Raw genomic sequence first — 14,036 nt, forward strand, 5'->3', positions numbered from 1 at the left:
TTGGAAACACATGGGTCAGCCTGGTCAGCCCAGAGCACCCAGTGTCTCAGATTCAGCGCACCGCAAGACTTTTAGGCTTACGCCTCAATCCATGTCTGTCTTCGTCGTGACTGAAAAGACGTCTTCTGCGTTCTTCTGGCATTCTGCGGTTCGCGTTGCGCGACTGCGTCTTCCGATCGAGGTCTCGGTCGTGCCGCCTTCATGTGCTTGCGGGCACTGGAATCTTGGAGGAGGGCGGCGCGGGCACGCGGCCGTGTGGTGCTGGCCGTGCTGCGTGATCGGCTCCGCAGAAAGATGAGGTATGAGATGCGAGATGCTGCGAGGTGAATCAGTGTTACAGCTGTCAGCGCCGAGCGAGAAGACCCCACCGCCCACTGTCTACCTGCTCGCCCAGCAGGCCAGGCCCGGAGAGCTCTCGAACGAAGACCCTTGACCCCAAGGACCTGTCGGAGCGCATAGACTTGCGGCAAGCATATGTGACGATAGGCAAGTGCGGTCCCCAGACCGAGGGAGAGTAGGCGCCCTCGGATGCAACGCGGGGAAGGCCCTGGGTCATGCGTCGCGGTCAGCGGGGCGCGGCTCCTAGCGAAGAATGTGATGTCTATCGTGCTGTTCCTAAAGTATTGTGGGCGTTCAGGTCGCGTGCGCACGGGCGGCGCCGCCATCTGCCATGAAGACAGGTCATGAAAGCCATCTCGTGGCGCCTTCCTCGCCTTCACCGTCTTCCCCGCCTTCCCCGCTGGTCGGCTGCGCTCGCCACCGTTGCCATTAGCCAATCGTGGCACTCGTGGCTTGTGTGTGTCGCGTGGCCGAGTTGCGCACCCGCTCTACAGGACAGCCATATCAGCTTGAAGGCGCGGCGGTGCTCTATCATGACCAGTCCACACAAAGCATAGCGGGGTGCTGGCTCCGCCCTCCGTCCTCCGGCCGCGCCGGACTGTCTTCCTCGCCCTTCCTCGCGCCCTTCCTCGCGGTCTTGTCGCCCCTCGATCCTGGCAGCGCCGTCGAGCATGTGAGCATGCGGCATGCATGCATGCCTGATTGGCGTCCGCACTTGTTTGATGCTGCTGAGTGAGCATCGTACGAGCGAGACAGTGCTGCGCTCCGCCTTATTGTGCTTAACCTTGAAACGCGATCTGGCGTCACCGACGCATTCCAACTCTGCGACGCTGAGGAACCATGTCGGCCATCGTCAGTCACATCAGTGTGTTCGGTGTTGTTTGAAGTCGAGAGAGAGGTACGATGCGATGTGGAGATGGAGAGTTCGCCGATGGGTTTCGGTGATGAGTGAATGTCGAACAGCTGACGACGAGACAGTGTACACTGCATGAGCAGCATGCCTGTGCAAGAGCAGTATTCGCTGCGTACAGGGTCAGGACGTTGGAAAGTCCGTTCTCGCCGTCGCTGATAATGTCGGCAGGGCCAGGCAGGGAACATTTATGCGGTGGGGTGATGGACGTGCGCCGCTATGTGCCGCTCGGTGGTATACCCGGGATGCAGGGAGGGCGGGTGCTTGGGTGCGGTTTCGCCGACGGACTGCAACGGGCGACGACCATCAATTCGTCAATAGGCGATGGTTGTTTGGCTGGAGGGCTCTGACTGCATGTCACGTGAGTGCGGGGTTTCTTTGGGGTGCCGTGGGGGCTTTCTTTTCATTGCTCGAAGCGAGGTCCACACAATCCGTACAATCGAGAGAGGCACCCTGTGCTCACCTGCATCAGCTGACGAGTGGGTCGCCAGATTGGTTTGCCGATCTGCGGCTGACGATGCTCTTTTGGCACGCGCTTGAGCACATGGTGCATAGTGCACCCGCACTGAAGCGCGCTGGAAGCAAAGCCGCGAGGGCCGGTAGGCGATAATCGGTGTACACCGCCGCCGGGACAAGCATTGAGGCTATCCATGGCCTTCAAGCAGCCGGTCACGATGGTGTCGTGGATCAAGACTGTCATCGGCCGATTTAGGCGGTTTTGAGGTTTACGATCTTTACGAAATGATGATGTGGCAGACTAATGTCACAAATAGTATTGTAATCTGAGAAAGGCGCTGTCAATAGAAACGTGGCGTTGTCAATAATATCACCCTGACAATTTTCCTATGCATGTCTTCTGGGACTTCTCACCAGCGCTCGCCATTAGGTATCGACACCTCAAGATTGGATACAACCCCTCGGTCCAAGGCCCCAGGCCCGCGGCCCCCAAGGCGCCGATGAAACGCGGTCCCGGGCAAGGCCGCGATCGTGTGTGCCCGCTCGCTTCACCTGCGATGCCTGCGACGTGCCGGGTCAGTTCCAACGCAGCGCACCGGCTCGTCGGTTGTTTCTCGGTGCAGGCTCAGGCCAGAGCCGACGCGTGCATTGAATGCAAGGCGATGGTCAGCTGCAGTGATGGTTGAACCTGGATTCAGGTCGCGGCCGACGTGTGCCGATATTCCCGAAAGGGTGTGACGTTGGTTGTCTACGGAGAATCGGGGTTACAGGCGTGCCAGCGCTGGTTGCGCCCTGGGACATAGGCGACTGGCGAATCATCACCCGTCTAATGCATGGAAACCGATTTGGGTGGAGCGTAAGGTTGCCTTTTCGCCTTGGATCGATCTCTCCTTTAAAAGTCAACCAAGTGATCGACTTGACTCTCTCCCACCTATTCCTCCCCACTCTTCAGCATGATTACCCATCGTGCTACCGCCTCGATCCTTCGTGGTGCTCGCACCTACGCCACCGTCGGTGGTCGTATTGGCGAGACCAAGGTCCCCATGTCCAACCTCGAGAAGGGCAAGTTCGTCAACTACCAGCGCATCGAGGACAACCTCGCCGTCGTCCGTGACCGGTAAGTATAGAGCAATGTTGATATCTGGTACCGAGCAAGCAGCCTCGATTGCCAAGGGAACATGAGGGCTATAGCTGCGAGCTGCCGTTGCACGAAAGAGATCGAGTGATGGAGGTGCACGCAGCCGAGCCGAAGCGAAAACTGGGCGCGGGCGATCAGCAAACCTGTTCGCCCGGATAAGATAGACCGGTCCGGTCCGTGGCGCCGTGCGTCGTGAAAGCGATGGCTAGTGATTCGCTCGCTGTTGTCCGCGACGAGCAGCTAGTCCGTCGCCAAGCTCTTCCCAGCTCTCATGCGGCGTTCAAGCCATCGTCATCGATGCGTGGTACATTCCCTGGGTTTTCGTCCGCGGTCCCGTGACTCGGTGACTTCATACCCCCCTCCCCTTGATATCGCCCATTAAAACCGAACTTGGACCGCCGAAGCTAACAGCCTTAGTCTCCAGCGCCCCCTTACCCTCGCTGAGAAGATTGTCTACGGTCACCTCGACAACCCCCACGATGCCGAGCTTGAGCGTGGTGTCTCGTACCTGAAGCTCCGCCCCGACCGCGTTGCTTGCCAGGACGCTACCGCCCAGATGGCCATCCTCCAGTTCATGTCCGCCGGCCTCCCCGAGACCGCCGTTCCCACCTCCGTCCACTGTGACCACCTTATCCAGGCCCAGGTCGGTGGTGCCAAGGACCTCGCCCGTGCCGTTGACCTCAACAAGGAGGTCTACGACTTCCTCGCCACTGCTTGTGCCAAGTACGGCATCGGCTTCTGGAAGCCCGGATCCGGTATCATCCACCAGATCATCCTCGAGAACTACGCTCTCCCCGGTCTCATGATGATCGGTACCGACTCGCACACCCCCAACGCCGGTGGTCTCGGTATGGTTGCTTGCGGTGTCGGTGGTGCCGACGCCGTCGACGTTATGTCCGGTCTCCCCTGGGAGCTTAAGGCCCCCAAGGTCATTGGTGTCCACCTCGACGGCCAGATGTCTGGCTGGACCACCCCCAAGGACATCATCCTGAAGGTCGCTGGTATCCTCACCGTCAAGGGTGGAACTGGTGCCATCATCGAGTACACCGGCCCCGGTGTCGAGACCCTCTCCGCCACCGGCATGGCTACCATCTGTAACATGGGAGCTGAGATCGGTGCCACCACCTCGCTCTTCCCCTACAACGACTCGATGGCTCGCTACCTCCAGGCCACCGAGCGCTCTGAGCAGGCCAAGTACGCCCAGGCCTTCAAGAACAACCTCACCCCCGACCAGGGCGCTGAGTACGACCAGCACATCACCATCAACCTCTCCGAGCTTGAGCCCCACATCAACGGTCCCTTCACCCCCGACCTTGCCACCCCCATCTCCAAGTTCGCTGAGGAGGCCAAGAAGAACGGCTGGCCTGAGGAGCTTAAGGTCGGTCTTATCGGTTCGTGCACCAACTCCTCGTACGAGGACATGTCTCGTGCCAACGAGATCGCCAAGCAGGCCCTCGACGCCGGCATCAAGGCCAAGTCTGCCTTCACCATCACCCCCGGTTCCGAGCAGGTCCGTGCCACCATTGCCCGTGACGGCTTCATCGACACCCTCGAGGGTGTTGGCGGTGTTGTCCTCGCCAACGCCTGTGGCCCCTGTATCGGTCAGTGGGACCGTCGCGACGTCAAGAAGGGCGAGAAGAACTGTGAGTATTTGCCTCCGCTCAGGGTCCAGACAAGCGATTCGCTTAGCGGTCGCCAATCAGGTTTCTCCGGAGCTCCTCCGTTATCAGCTTCCGCCGATCGCTGACGACATCTAGCCATCATCTCGTCGTACAACCGTAACTTCACCGGACGCAACGACGCCAACCCCGCTACCCACGCCTTCGTCGCCTCGCCCGACATGGTCACTGCCATGATCTTCGGTGGCTCGCTCTCCTTCAACCCCCTCACCGACTCCATCAAGGGCCCCGACGGCAAGGAGTTCAAGTTCCAGGCTCCTAAGGGCCAGGAGCTCCCCGTTAAGGGCTACGACAAGGGTGAGGAGACCTTCCAGGCTCCTCCTGCCGACGGCTCCAAGGTTGAGGTCAAGATCTCGCCCACTTCCGACCGTCTTCAGGTCCTCAAGCCGTGAGTATTATTTTACAATTATTTATTATTATCAAAATTCTTTCGCTAACAGCTACAGCTTCGCCCCCTGGGACGGCAAGGACATCGTTGACGCCCCCGTCCTCATCAAGGCTAAGGGCAAGTGCACCACCGACCACATCTCCGCCGGTGGACCCTGGCTCAAGTACCGGTGAGTCTTGATGCGTAAGGGAATGATTCTCCCTGGATATACGCGGTTGTCTCCGATCGCCTTGCACTTTTATCGTTTTCTACAGCTTGCTGACCCGTGCAGTGGCCACCTCGAGAACATCTCGCAGAACTGCCTGATCGGTGCCATCAACGCCGACTCCGGCGAGGCCAACTCCGTCCTCAACCAGGTTACCGGCGAGTTCGGTGCCGTTCCCACCGTCGGTGCCTACTACCGCGACCATGGCATCCCGTGGGTCGTAATTGGTGATGAGAGTGAGTTTTCCACCTTTTCTTTTCGTGATGCAGAGAGGGAGGAAAAGCTTTGAAAAACGTCTTGAAGAGGTCGTGGGGAGTGTAGAAACGCATTCGCGACGTTGGTGGATGATAAGCGCCACAACCACGTGTGGAAATTTTGCTTCCGCAATTCGACCATCCACCTCCACCTCCACCTCCACCTCCGCCCTCCATCGCTGCCACCCCGGCTGAGATGATTCCACGGGGCACAAGGATTGCCTCAGGCAGCGTTGATTCCTCGACAAGGCAAAGCTGACATTGAAGATTACGGTGAGGGTTCGAGTCGTGAGCACGCCGCTCTTGAGCCCCGTTTCCTCGGTGGCCGCGCTGTCATTTCCCGCTCGTTCGCTCGTATCCACGAGACCAACCTCAAGAAGCAGGGTATGCTCCCCCTCTGGTTCGCCAACCCCGCCGACTACGACCTCATCACCGGCTCTGACAAGCTCACCATCCACGACCTCGCCTCGCTGGCTCCCAACAAGCCTGTGAAGATCACCGGCAAGCGTGCCGACGGCTCCGAGTACGAGTTCGAGGTTAACCACACCGTAAGTAAAGAACGTCGTCAGCGAGAATGTCGACAACTTCTAAAATCCTCTTCTTCCGTCGCTGACTTCTCCAGTTCAATGAGGGACAGATCAGCTGGTTCAGAGCTGGGTCTGCGCTCAACCTCATGAAGGAGCAGGCCGCCAAGAAGGCCTAAGCTTCTCTTTCTTGAGAAACTTAGAAAACAACAAAAAACGTCGTACAGCAGGAATGATGCAGTTGACATAGGATTATAATACCAAATCGTCCCGAATCGAGCTGTGTACGAGCCACTGACGCAGTACTTGCTTCCCGCATGCTTGACCGGCGTGCAAAAGCATCCTGAGCGCGCAGGACCGTAAGAGTGCTGATGCGAGAGCGATGATGCGCCACAGGATCGCCGCCACATTGGGTTGAGTGGAGGTCATCACTTGGTGGGTGGAGGCAGCACAGACTGGTCCCCTGATCGGCGCAACCGAATGGCGCTCGAGACGTGACAAGAATCATTGCGCCCTACAATCATCGTGACGCGAAGCACCTCGACACTTCTGTGGAGTTTGATGTTCACCTCCCTTGCTTCCTTGGCCCCACCTGGTTCGATCAAGACAAGCTCACAAGCTCCACTGCAGCGCCTCCGTTTTGTCATCACTCCATTCAAGCCCTCATCACTAACCCGCCAATTCCACAGCCATCTAACGTGTTCCATACGAATGCGCGCGAGAGCTCGCATGTGGTGCTCGCTGGTACGTTGGATGGACTTCGTTCATGGATGTCATTGATGCCCACAGGTTCCTCAGCCAGAGCATTCAGCTCTTGAGTTGCTGTACGCCGCGCCCGATTCGACGTTTGCGCCGAACAACGCAAGGTCATGTTCGATTACTTGAACAACAAGGTCGTGGCGATCGACGGCGTCGAGTACATGTGGGCCTTCTCAAAACCGTCCCTCCTTCGCACATTCTGGTTCGATGAGCCGAACCCGACGACCATCTGGTCAAATTGGGGTCAGGTGGGTGTCCCTGTTGCCTGTTGGCATAGCTTTCAACGAACGGAACTAACACGTCACAGAAACTTGCTGACGCAGGCCGTCAGCTTCCGCAGGGAAGCTATGCGCACAAATTCGGGGCCGCTCTCACGCGTGAGAAGAGCGACTTCGGCAAGGGGATCCGGGCGTTCGACGGCTTCGGCGGCTTCGAGGTCGACGACAAGCTCCGTGAGTGCGGCGGGCTGAACGGCAGCGGTGCGATCAAAGACTTTGCCGACGCCGCTCTGTACGCCGTTCGCTCTGTCCTTGACGGCGGAAACCCTCACCCCAGTGCCCTCACGTCTCTGGTCTACGTGGAGACGGGTGTGATCCTCGCCAGGACACACAAGATTATGCTCGGCCACCTGGTGAAGAAGCTTCTCGAGGATCCCAACTGCGCTGCCTCCATTACATCGCCCCGCGATCTCGCCAGCTATCTCGAGGGATGGGAGGTCCCGCAGGGACCTGGAAGGGATCTTGGACCATCGATCAAGATCATGAGGAGCCATTTCGAGAAGGTCATCGCCATCTGGGGTAACACGGATCGACCGGTGAGCTACACTCCTACAAGCGCGTACTGATGACTCTAGCTCCCAGACCTGGCCGAAGCCTGCCTTCCTGTAATCCAGGCCAACCCCGTGCACTCGTGGCTCGAGAGTCACGGCCCGTACGATCTGCAGCTGTACTATGCGCGATCGATCGGGAAGGAAGAAGCATGGCTGCAGCAGCAGCCCGAGACCGAAGTCGAGGAAGCCCTGCGGTCGTTGGCCAAGGACATCGCTGGCAGCGGTTGTCGCGTAAGTCTGAGGTTCTCTCACTCTTCTCCCAGACCTCGCCTTACGAGCAGTCCCACTGGACTCTACATCTCCACGGAGCCAGCCGATTCCCGTTCGCCAACGACAACGAGCTACACTTAGGAGGAGCTTCCCCCCACCCCTCGGAACGACCGACAGTGAGTTGTGCCGGCAGTCAAGTGCCACTTGTGGACGAGACCACCTCCTTGCACGCCCTCCCTCCTTTTTGTCTCCATGTGTCCCCATCTCTCGTCAGCTCAACCTCACATCACGCCGCCTGACATCCCTGTCCCACAGTGTCGTGGGAAACTTCATGCAAATGCTTACATGTCAATGATGGCGGCGCAGCACATTCCCCACCTCCTTCGCCAAGCCTCCTTCCTCGGCGATCTCAAGGCAGCCGCCCGCCAGAACATGAACGAGGACGACGATGAGGACGGCTCGCCTTTGAACATCGATACTCGATCCATGGCAAGTCCGGCGCCCGACGCGGCCCCCGGTAGTTGCGCTCAGCGGTTGGCAGCAGCAACCCGATCTCGTCAGCAAGCGCTTCCCATTCGGGTGCAGTACCATCCCAACGACGGCCGCCGTCAGCACCTGGCAGACAACGAGTCAGTCTTGCAGGCTGCCTACCGCACGCCGGACCTCGAGACCTGCCAACTCGAGCCGTCTCAGCTCGCGCTCGACGCGTACACGTCGGCGTCTGGGTCAGCAGTCCACGACCGCGGCGTTGGCTCATTGAGAGCCACAGCTCGAGCGTTCGCCCGACTTCTTGACGCGGCCGAGAAGGACGACATCCCAAACTTCTTCGACTCGGCTGCAACCCGTCGCGAGCCCTGGGTTTTGGTCAGCAGCTACGACGACGCGACTGTGCAGTGTCATTGACATAAACTAGCCACTGTGCGCCTGCAGGCAGCGACGCAGAGCACGAAGTTACTGCTCATCATCAGCATGAGTGTGGCTGGGGCCGTGTTCCACAAGGTGTTCTACGACGGCAAGCAGGTCTCCCTCGGCCACGCCATCACTCGCGCGCGAGCTGGGATTTCCTCGCGCTGGCAGTACTCCAAGCTGCAGGAGTCGAAGCGACGCCGCGACGTCCGAGCTGGTCCAGTCCCTCCCGGTCGAGATGGCCCGGGCATTGCGCGAGAACGTCGACATTGAGGCTGGTGTGCCGGTACGCCGCCCGTCCTGTTTCGAGGAGATGCGCAAGCAGGAGATCGAGCTGGAAGCGCGCAGCCGGGACAGGACCCGAGAGCAACTGGAGCCGCTGAAAGAGCCCCATTCCGTTCTGCTCGTCGGCAGCGATGGCCCAATTCCCCTCACGAAGCGCCATACCCACCACGTCATGCGTTTCCTGTACAGCATGCTCGCCCACGCGCCCGTGAACGCCGAAGTGTCTGTGACTACTCGCGCAGATGTCGGCGACATCGAGGGCATTCCACAGGGCCCTGCGTTCGCCGAGTTTGTCGCGAATCGCCACTCCTCGCCTGACAAGCACCAGCAATGGGGGCGCCAACTTGGTGTAGAGGCCGTCGAGCTGCGCGGCTTGAGCGGGGCTGGGTACGAAGAGTTCGAGGCCGTCCTGCGATCGCGGGTCGCCAAGAACATCTTCACTGCGTTCTTCATCATGCAGCTTGCCGACCAAGAGGCACAAGTATACTCAGGAGCGGTACTTGTACATGTGCCGGACGGGACGTGGTGTCTCGCGTTGGGGGACGCTGCGTCGTCGCGGCCCGCTCCTCCGATGGCCAAAGGCATCTTGAGCTCGCTAGCGTCGGGCTGCAGGACCCGCTTTGGCATCAAGCTCCGGCCAGACCCGACCATGGATGGATCACTCGACGGCGCTCTCGAGTTCACAGCGAGGCTCAGGGCAGGGCCGCCCGATGATGCAGAGATCGAGCGCACAAACGCTCACGTCTTGAAGGTCATCGAGCAGTCGCCGGCGCTCTACGCAAATGCAGGCGACGACAACGTCGTCGCTGAAGCATGCGCGGAGGTCTTCGGTGGTGAGACCCAGATCGTACTCACCGCGGGGCCAGCAAGGAGGCGTCGTACTTCGAGATAGATGGCCGCGTCTCTCGCTGAAGTTCTCGTCGTGTTCCGGTGTAGGCGGAGCTGGGCGCCAATCGTCACGCAGTAGGGTTCAACCTTCCACGCGTTGGCGTGGAGGCGCTCGAGGGCCTCCTCCGCTCGCTTGGTCGTGTTGAAGATCTGGAAGTCAGCTTAACGGCAAGGAAGGTCTAACCTACTTTTAGCACTTCAACTTTCACCCTCTCCTGCACGTCGAGGGGAAGGCGAAAGACGTCCACCGCCATGATGCGCTCCGGTACGGCCCGCGCACAGCTCGTGCAGAGACCGTTTTCCCTCGCGGTCACGCGTCTCGTACGAGTTGCGGTGACTCAGGGCGCCGGCCGTGCGTCGGCACCCCTTGCGCTTCCCCCAGCCTGGGCACTCAGCCTGCTCCTTGGTGTCGCTCGGCAAAGTCGGGATGAGGATGAGTGGGCTCGGGTCTGACGTGTCGCGAGTTTTCAGCTGGGAGACATAGCGGTTGCACTCCCGCCACTGGCAGCCTTCGCATAAGGAGAGGTAAGGACTTCTCGTCAGTTTATTCGCACGTCGTGGGCAACTCACGGGAAGCAGGGCGGCTTCGGGTTGAGCGCCTCGTGGTCCATGTGGCCGATGATGCGCGACTTGACACAAACCAAGGGGTAACCGCTCCCATCGCAATGCGGACCCTCGCAGCGGGTGAAGGAACTGGCCAGAGTCTTGAAGGTCGATTTTTTATTGCGGGCGAGGTCTGGCTCGAGCTTCTCATAGAGCCGAAATCGTTCGGCATCGAAGCCGCCGACTTCCTTCAGCGTCAAAGCTTCGCGAAAGCACGCGCCGCAAAAGAGCTCCTGCTTCGTTGGCTCGAAGGGGTTCTGGAAGCCCATGTCCGGCACCATCTGCCCCCCGGGGCCGAGCCAGCACCCTGGGCGCTGAGGAGTCAGCTTGAACATGATGCTATCTTACAGTGCATCCACTCTCGGCGATGAGGGCGCTGTTCGCAAGCAGACGCTCCTCGGCGTGCGCATCGTCGATACTTTGCGCCCCTAGACTCCGACGGAGCAGTTCGAAGCAGTCGAGTGCCGGCAGGTTGACCAAAAACTCCGACAAGGGGTTCGTCTCGATCAGGTCCGTGACGGTCGCAGGATGGTCGGGTTGCTGGTCGGTGAGTGCGTGTCCACTAAATACTCTGCACGCGAGACTCACCCAGTCATCTGCTTGCCACCCGCTGAGACACTCCGCGAAGTACCTCTTGGCGGCCTTCTCCTTCGGCCCGTTCGTCTGCGGGACCACAAAGTGCTTCATGATCGTCGCGAGCTCCGGTGGTGTGGAGAATGGCTGGTCGAATTTCAGTAGGTACTGAAACATCCGAGTCAGCAGGTTCGACTGGTTCGGATTCAGCCGGATTCCACCCTTCACCCAGGCGGTTGAGCGGAGAGACGACTTCTCCGAACTACCCCCCTCTTCAATGGAGAGCAGGGCAAGGAACATGGCGCGAGCCACGACCGACAGCTTGTCCTTCTTGCCATGCGCCGAGGAGTCCTGTAACTCAGGCGGAACATGGAAGGATCCATAACCATCGAGAAGGCGGATCCCGGTACCAAAGCCAGCGTAACCGCCGACGTTCATGAGCTTCTGGAAATCATTAGCTGTGAACATAGACCGCCGTTAGAACGCACGACTCGCAGGTCACTCATTGCTCCGCCCTGAGCGTTGGGTTCCCACCACAGACGAAACGTCTTCACATTAGCAGGGTTGAGCACATACGCGATGCCGTCGATCTTTAGCGTCAGGCTCTTTGTGAATTCGAACAGACTGGTCATTGAATCGAACGTCGACGCAGGCGCGTGGAAGAACGCTCGTATCGTCTCGTGGTCGAGCTGCGGAACCTGTTTACTTAGTTCCATTTTAACGCAACTGTCAGGATTCGAACTCACAACGACGCCCATGGCATTGCCGTTGCCCCACCGATTGTGATCGGCTCCCCGGTCTCCTGGTAACGGACGAGGATCTTCGCGACGTTGTGCAGTTGTCGGCGCCGAATCTCATGCCGTTGATGTTGTGACTTGCTAACTGGAAGTCGCATGGACTCGGGCAGTACCAGTAACGGCGACACGAGGCGCTGGTAGTCCGCGCTCGCGGAGAAGTTGGACAGCTTCGAGTTCGCTTTCAACCATTGGCTGGCGGTGATGATGGCTTGCGGGCTACCGCAAACGCCCTTTACGGCCTTCTCACACGTTTCGAATCTGGTTTTAGCTGGGGGCGTTGGTCCGAGCATGTTGGAGGTGTCGACAGGCGGGTCTTTCGACGGAGGGTTGAAGTTTAGATGACAGATAATTGCAAAAGCTTCAAGGCATGCGACCTGACAGGTGCAGAGAGCAGCAAAGGACCCCTTCTCCCACAGTGGGGAGGGGCGCTTGGGGCTGCCGCTGTGCTTGAAGGGAAAGCATGGTCGTCCACACGGCGACCATTGATCGCAGGATCGCCGTGGATCGTTGTGGTTTGCTCATCTAAGCACAGCTGCGAAAGGGGGGTTGGCCATGCATTCATGCATGCATGCCACCATGCAACCATACATTTGTACAGCCATGCACGTTGCAGAGAGCCCTGCATGAAGGGCAGCGAGCTGAGTAGTATCGAGGGCACCTCGCTTGGCATGAGTGGCTTTTCCTCCCACGGACCGGTGCTCACTAAATCAAGGCCAGAGGTCATGGCGATCGCTGATGCCGCGTCCGGAACCTCCAGGCTGCTATTAGAGCGGGATAGGACTCGCATTTCCGGCAGCGTCTCGATGCTTGCTGCCGGCGTGATCCGAATCCACAGAAGAACACTAAAGGTCGTGCTGGTGACGGATGGAGGCTGGGAGATTAGATAGACGGGTGGGTCACCGAGGTACCGATAAGATATGACGGCATACCATGTGAGGGTCCTGTCACCACCAATGGGCAACGGACTTAGCGCACCACCACACACAGCAACCTGTGCCCGTTGCGGGAGTAGGGGAAAAGGTTCCGCCAACGCGCCCAGCGGGTGCAGCAGTGCTGGGATGACGGGTGCAGGCGGCAGCGCCAGGTGTCGGGCACGTCACCCAAGTTGCGACTATCCCATGGGACGGCGGTCAGGTCCGCCGGCCTGGCGATGTCGTCGACCCGCACAACAGGTCTATCGACCGCACCGGTGGGCGGGTGCTGGGGCGCTGTGGAATGACGCCGCGTCCTGACACAGTAGGGTCATTGTCTAATGCAGACCGCAGGGCTACGTTACAAGTCTGAATCGGGCAATGGTGCGTTTCTGTCGTCATGAGTCAGCTTAGCAGATTCATTAGCGAGTGGCGAGTAGGCCGTACCGGCGGGATTAGACGGACTGGACAAGTTGTGCTCTGCTCTCCTCTTGGCTCTTGGTGACTTAGACCAAGATCTGGGGTAGGCGGAGGTTCATCAAGAGCATCATGCAAATCAGCGACAATCTGCATACCAGAAACTCTTTTCGCCCGTCGTCCCTTAAGGCCGGCCCGCCAATATCACTGCGTCACCGTGTCTGTCGCGAGTGTGCATGCGACCTCTTGCCACTCCACGTTCTCCTCTGCGCAACCGCACTCGTTCACGCCGACGCTTCCGGCTCGATCCACTCGACTCCCTGCGACCCTGTCTCGCCTGGTCATAAGGCAAACCATAAGCCACTCGGAGACACGACTATGATCCCACACTCAACCACACTCCCACACCAGCACACTCCACCATACTCTTTCTCACTTGTTCTACCGTCTTTTCGCCCATTCTTACACCACCGTCCCCGCCATGCCGAAGGAGCCATCTTCTTCATCCCACCCGTCGACCAGATCGACCACCAATCCGTACCCGCTGCCCCTCCCTGAGCCGGAGTCCGGGTCGGAACTGACGAAGAACCCCGATTTCCCGGCCGCCCTTGCAGCAGCGTACCAAGATGACGCCGACGAAGAGGGAAACGAAGCCGATGGCGAAGCGGAGGACGTGTTGGATGAGGAGGGCGATGAGGATCTCGCGAAGGAGGACGAGGTTGACGAGGAGGAGAATTCGGAGGAGACCGATAAAGCTGGTGACGTAATCGTAAGCGACGACGAGGAGGACAGCGATACACGAGGACGTTCGTTGCAATGCCAAGAGTCACCAATGTGCATCGTCTTCAATACGGCATTGCTGCACATGCTAACTCTGTGTCACTACGTTCACATGCATATTTTCAATCGTCTGCTTTATGGAGGCTCCGTTGTTTATGTGAAATGATTCAACGCCAATATGGCAT

The 14,036-nt window shown here is 59.0% G+C and overlaps 5 protein-coding genes across 5 annotated transcripts; 4 read left to right on the forward strand and 1 right to left on the reverse strand.

The window, feature by feature from the left end:
- Positions 1-2,658: 2,658 nt before the first annotated feature.
- A1Q1_02221 (aconitase) lies at positions 2,659-6,072 on the forward strand (the record flags this gene model as incomplete). The annotated part of the gene is made up of 7 exons (XM_014325166.1): positions 2,659-2,822; positions 3,261-4,486; positions 4,601-4,910; positions 4,969-5,079; positions 5,182-5,351; positions 5,586-5,917; positions 5,992-6,072. The coding sequence occupies 7 exons, from the start codon at positions 2,659-2,661 to the stop codon at positions 6,070-6,072; spliced, it is 2,394 nt and encodes a 797-aa protein (XP_014180641.1).
- A 690-nt stretch (positions 6,073-6,762) lies between these two features.
- On the forward strand, positions 6,763-8,870 carry A1Q1_02222 (uncharacterized protein; the record flags this gene model as incomplete). Its single annotated transcript, XM_014325167.1, has 5 exons — positions 6,763-6,900; positions 6,960-7,466; positions 7,506-7,712; positions 8,007-8,555; positions 8,622-8,870. The coding sequence occupies 5 exons, from the start codon at positions 6,763-6,765 to the stop codon at positions 8,868-8,870; spliced, it is 1,650 nt and encodes a 549-aa protein (XP_014180642.1).
- Positions 8,871-9,054: 184 nt separating this feature from the next.
- A1Q1_02223 (uncharacterized protein) lies at positions 9,055-9,774 on the forward strand (the record flags this gene model as incomplete). The annotated part of the gene is made up of 1 exon (XM_014325168.1): positions 9,055-9,774. One exon carries the CDS (start codon positions 9,055-9,057, stop codon positions 9,772-9,774), a length of 720 nt encoding a protein of 239 aa, XP_014180643.1.
- Positions 9,775-10,161: 387 nt separating this feature from the next.
- A1Q1_02224 (uncharacterized protein) lies at positions 10,162-12,033 on the reverse strand (the record flags this gene model as incomplete). Its single annotated transcript, XM_014325169.1, has 5 exons — positions 10,162-10,219; positions 10,341-10,680; positions 10,733-11,390; positions 11,435-11,651; positions 11,693-12,033. 5 exons carry the CDS (start codon positions 12,031-12,033, stop codon positions 10,162-10,164), a joined length of 1,614 nt encoding a protein of 537 aa, XP_014180644.1.
- A 1,519-nt stretch (positions 12,034-13,552) lies between these two features.
- Positions 13,553-14,017, forward strand: A1Q1_02225 (uncharacterized protein; the record flags this gene model as incomplete). Its single annotated transcript, XM_014325170.1, has 1 exon — positions 13,553-14,017. One exon carries the CDS (start codon positions 13,553-13,555, stop codon positions 14,015-14,017), a length of 465 nt encoding a protein of 154 aa, XP_014180645.1.
- Between the last annotated feature and the right edge of the window lie 19 nt (positions 14,018-14,036).

The sequence above is a fragment of the Trichosporon asahii genome (genome assembly GCF_000293215.1).
Source record: "Trichosporon asahii var. asahii CBS 2479 unplaced genomic scaffold scaffold00050, whole genome shotgun sequence".
Taxonomy (NCBI): domain Eukaryota; kingdom Fungi; phylum Basidiomycota; class Tremellomycetes; order Trichosporonales; family Trichosporonaceae; genus Trichosporon; species Trichosporon asahii.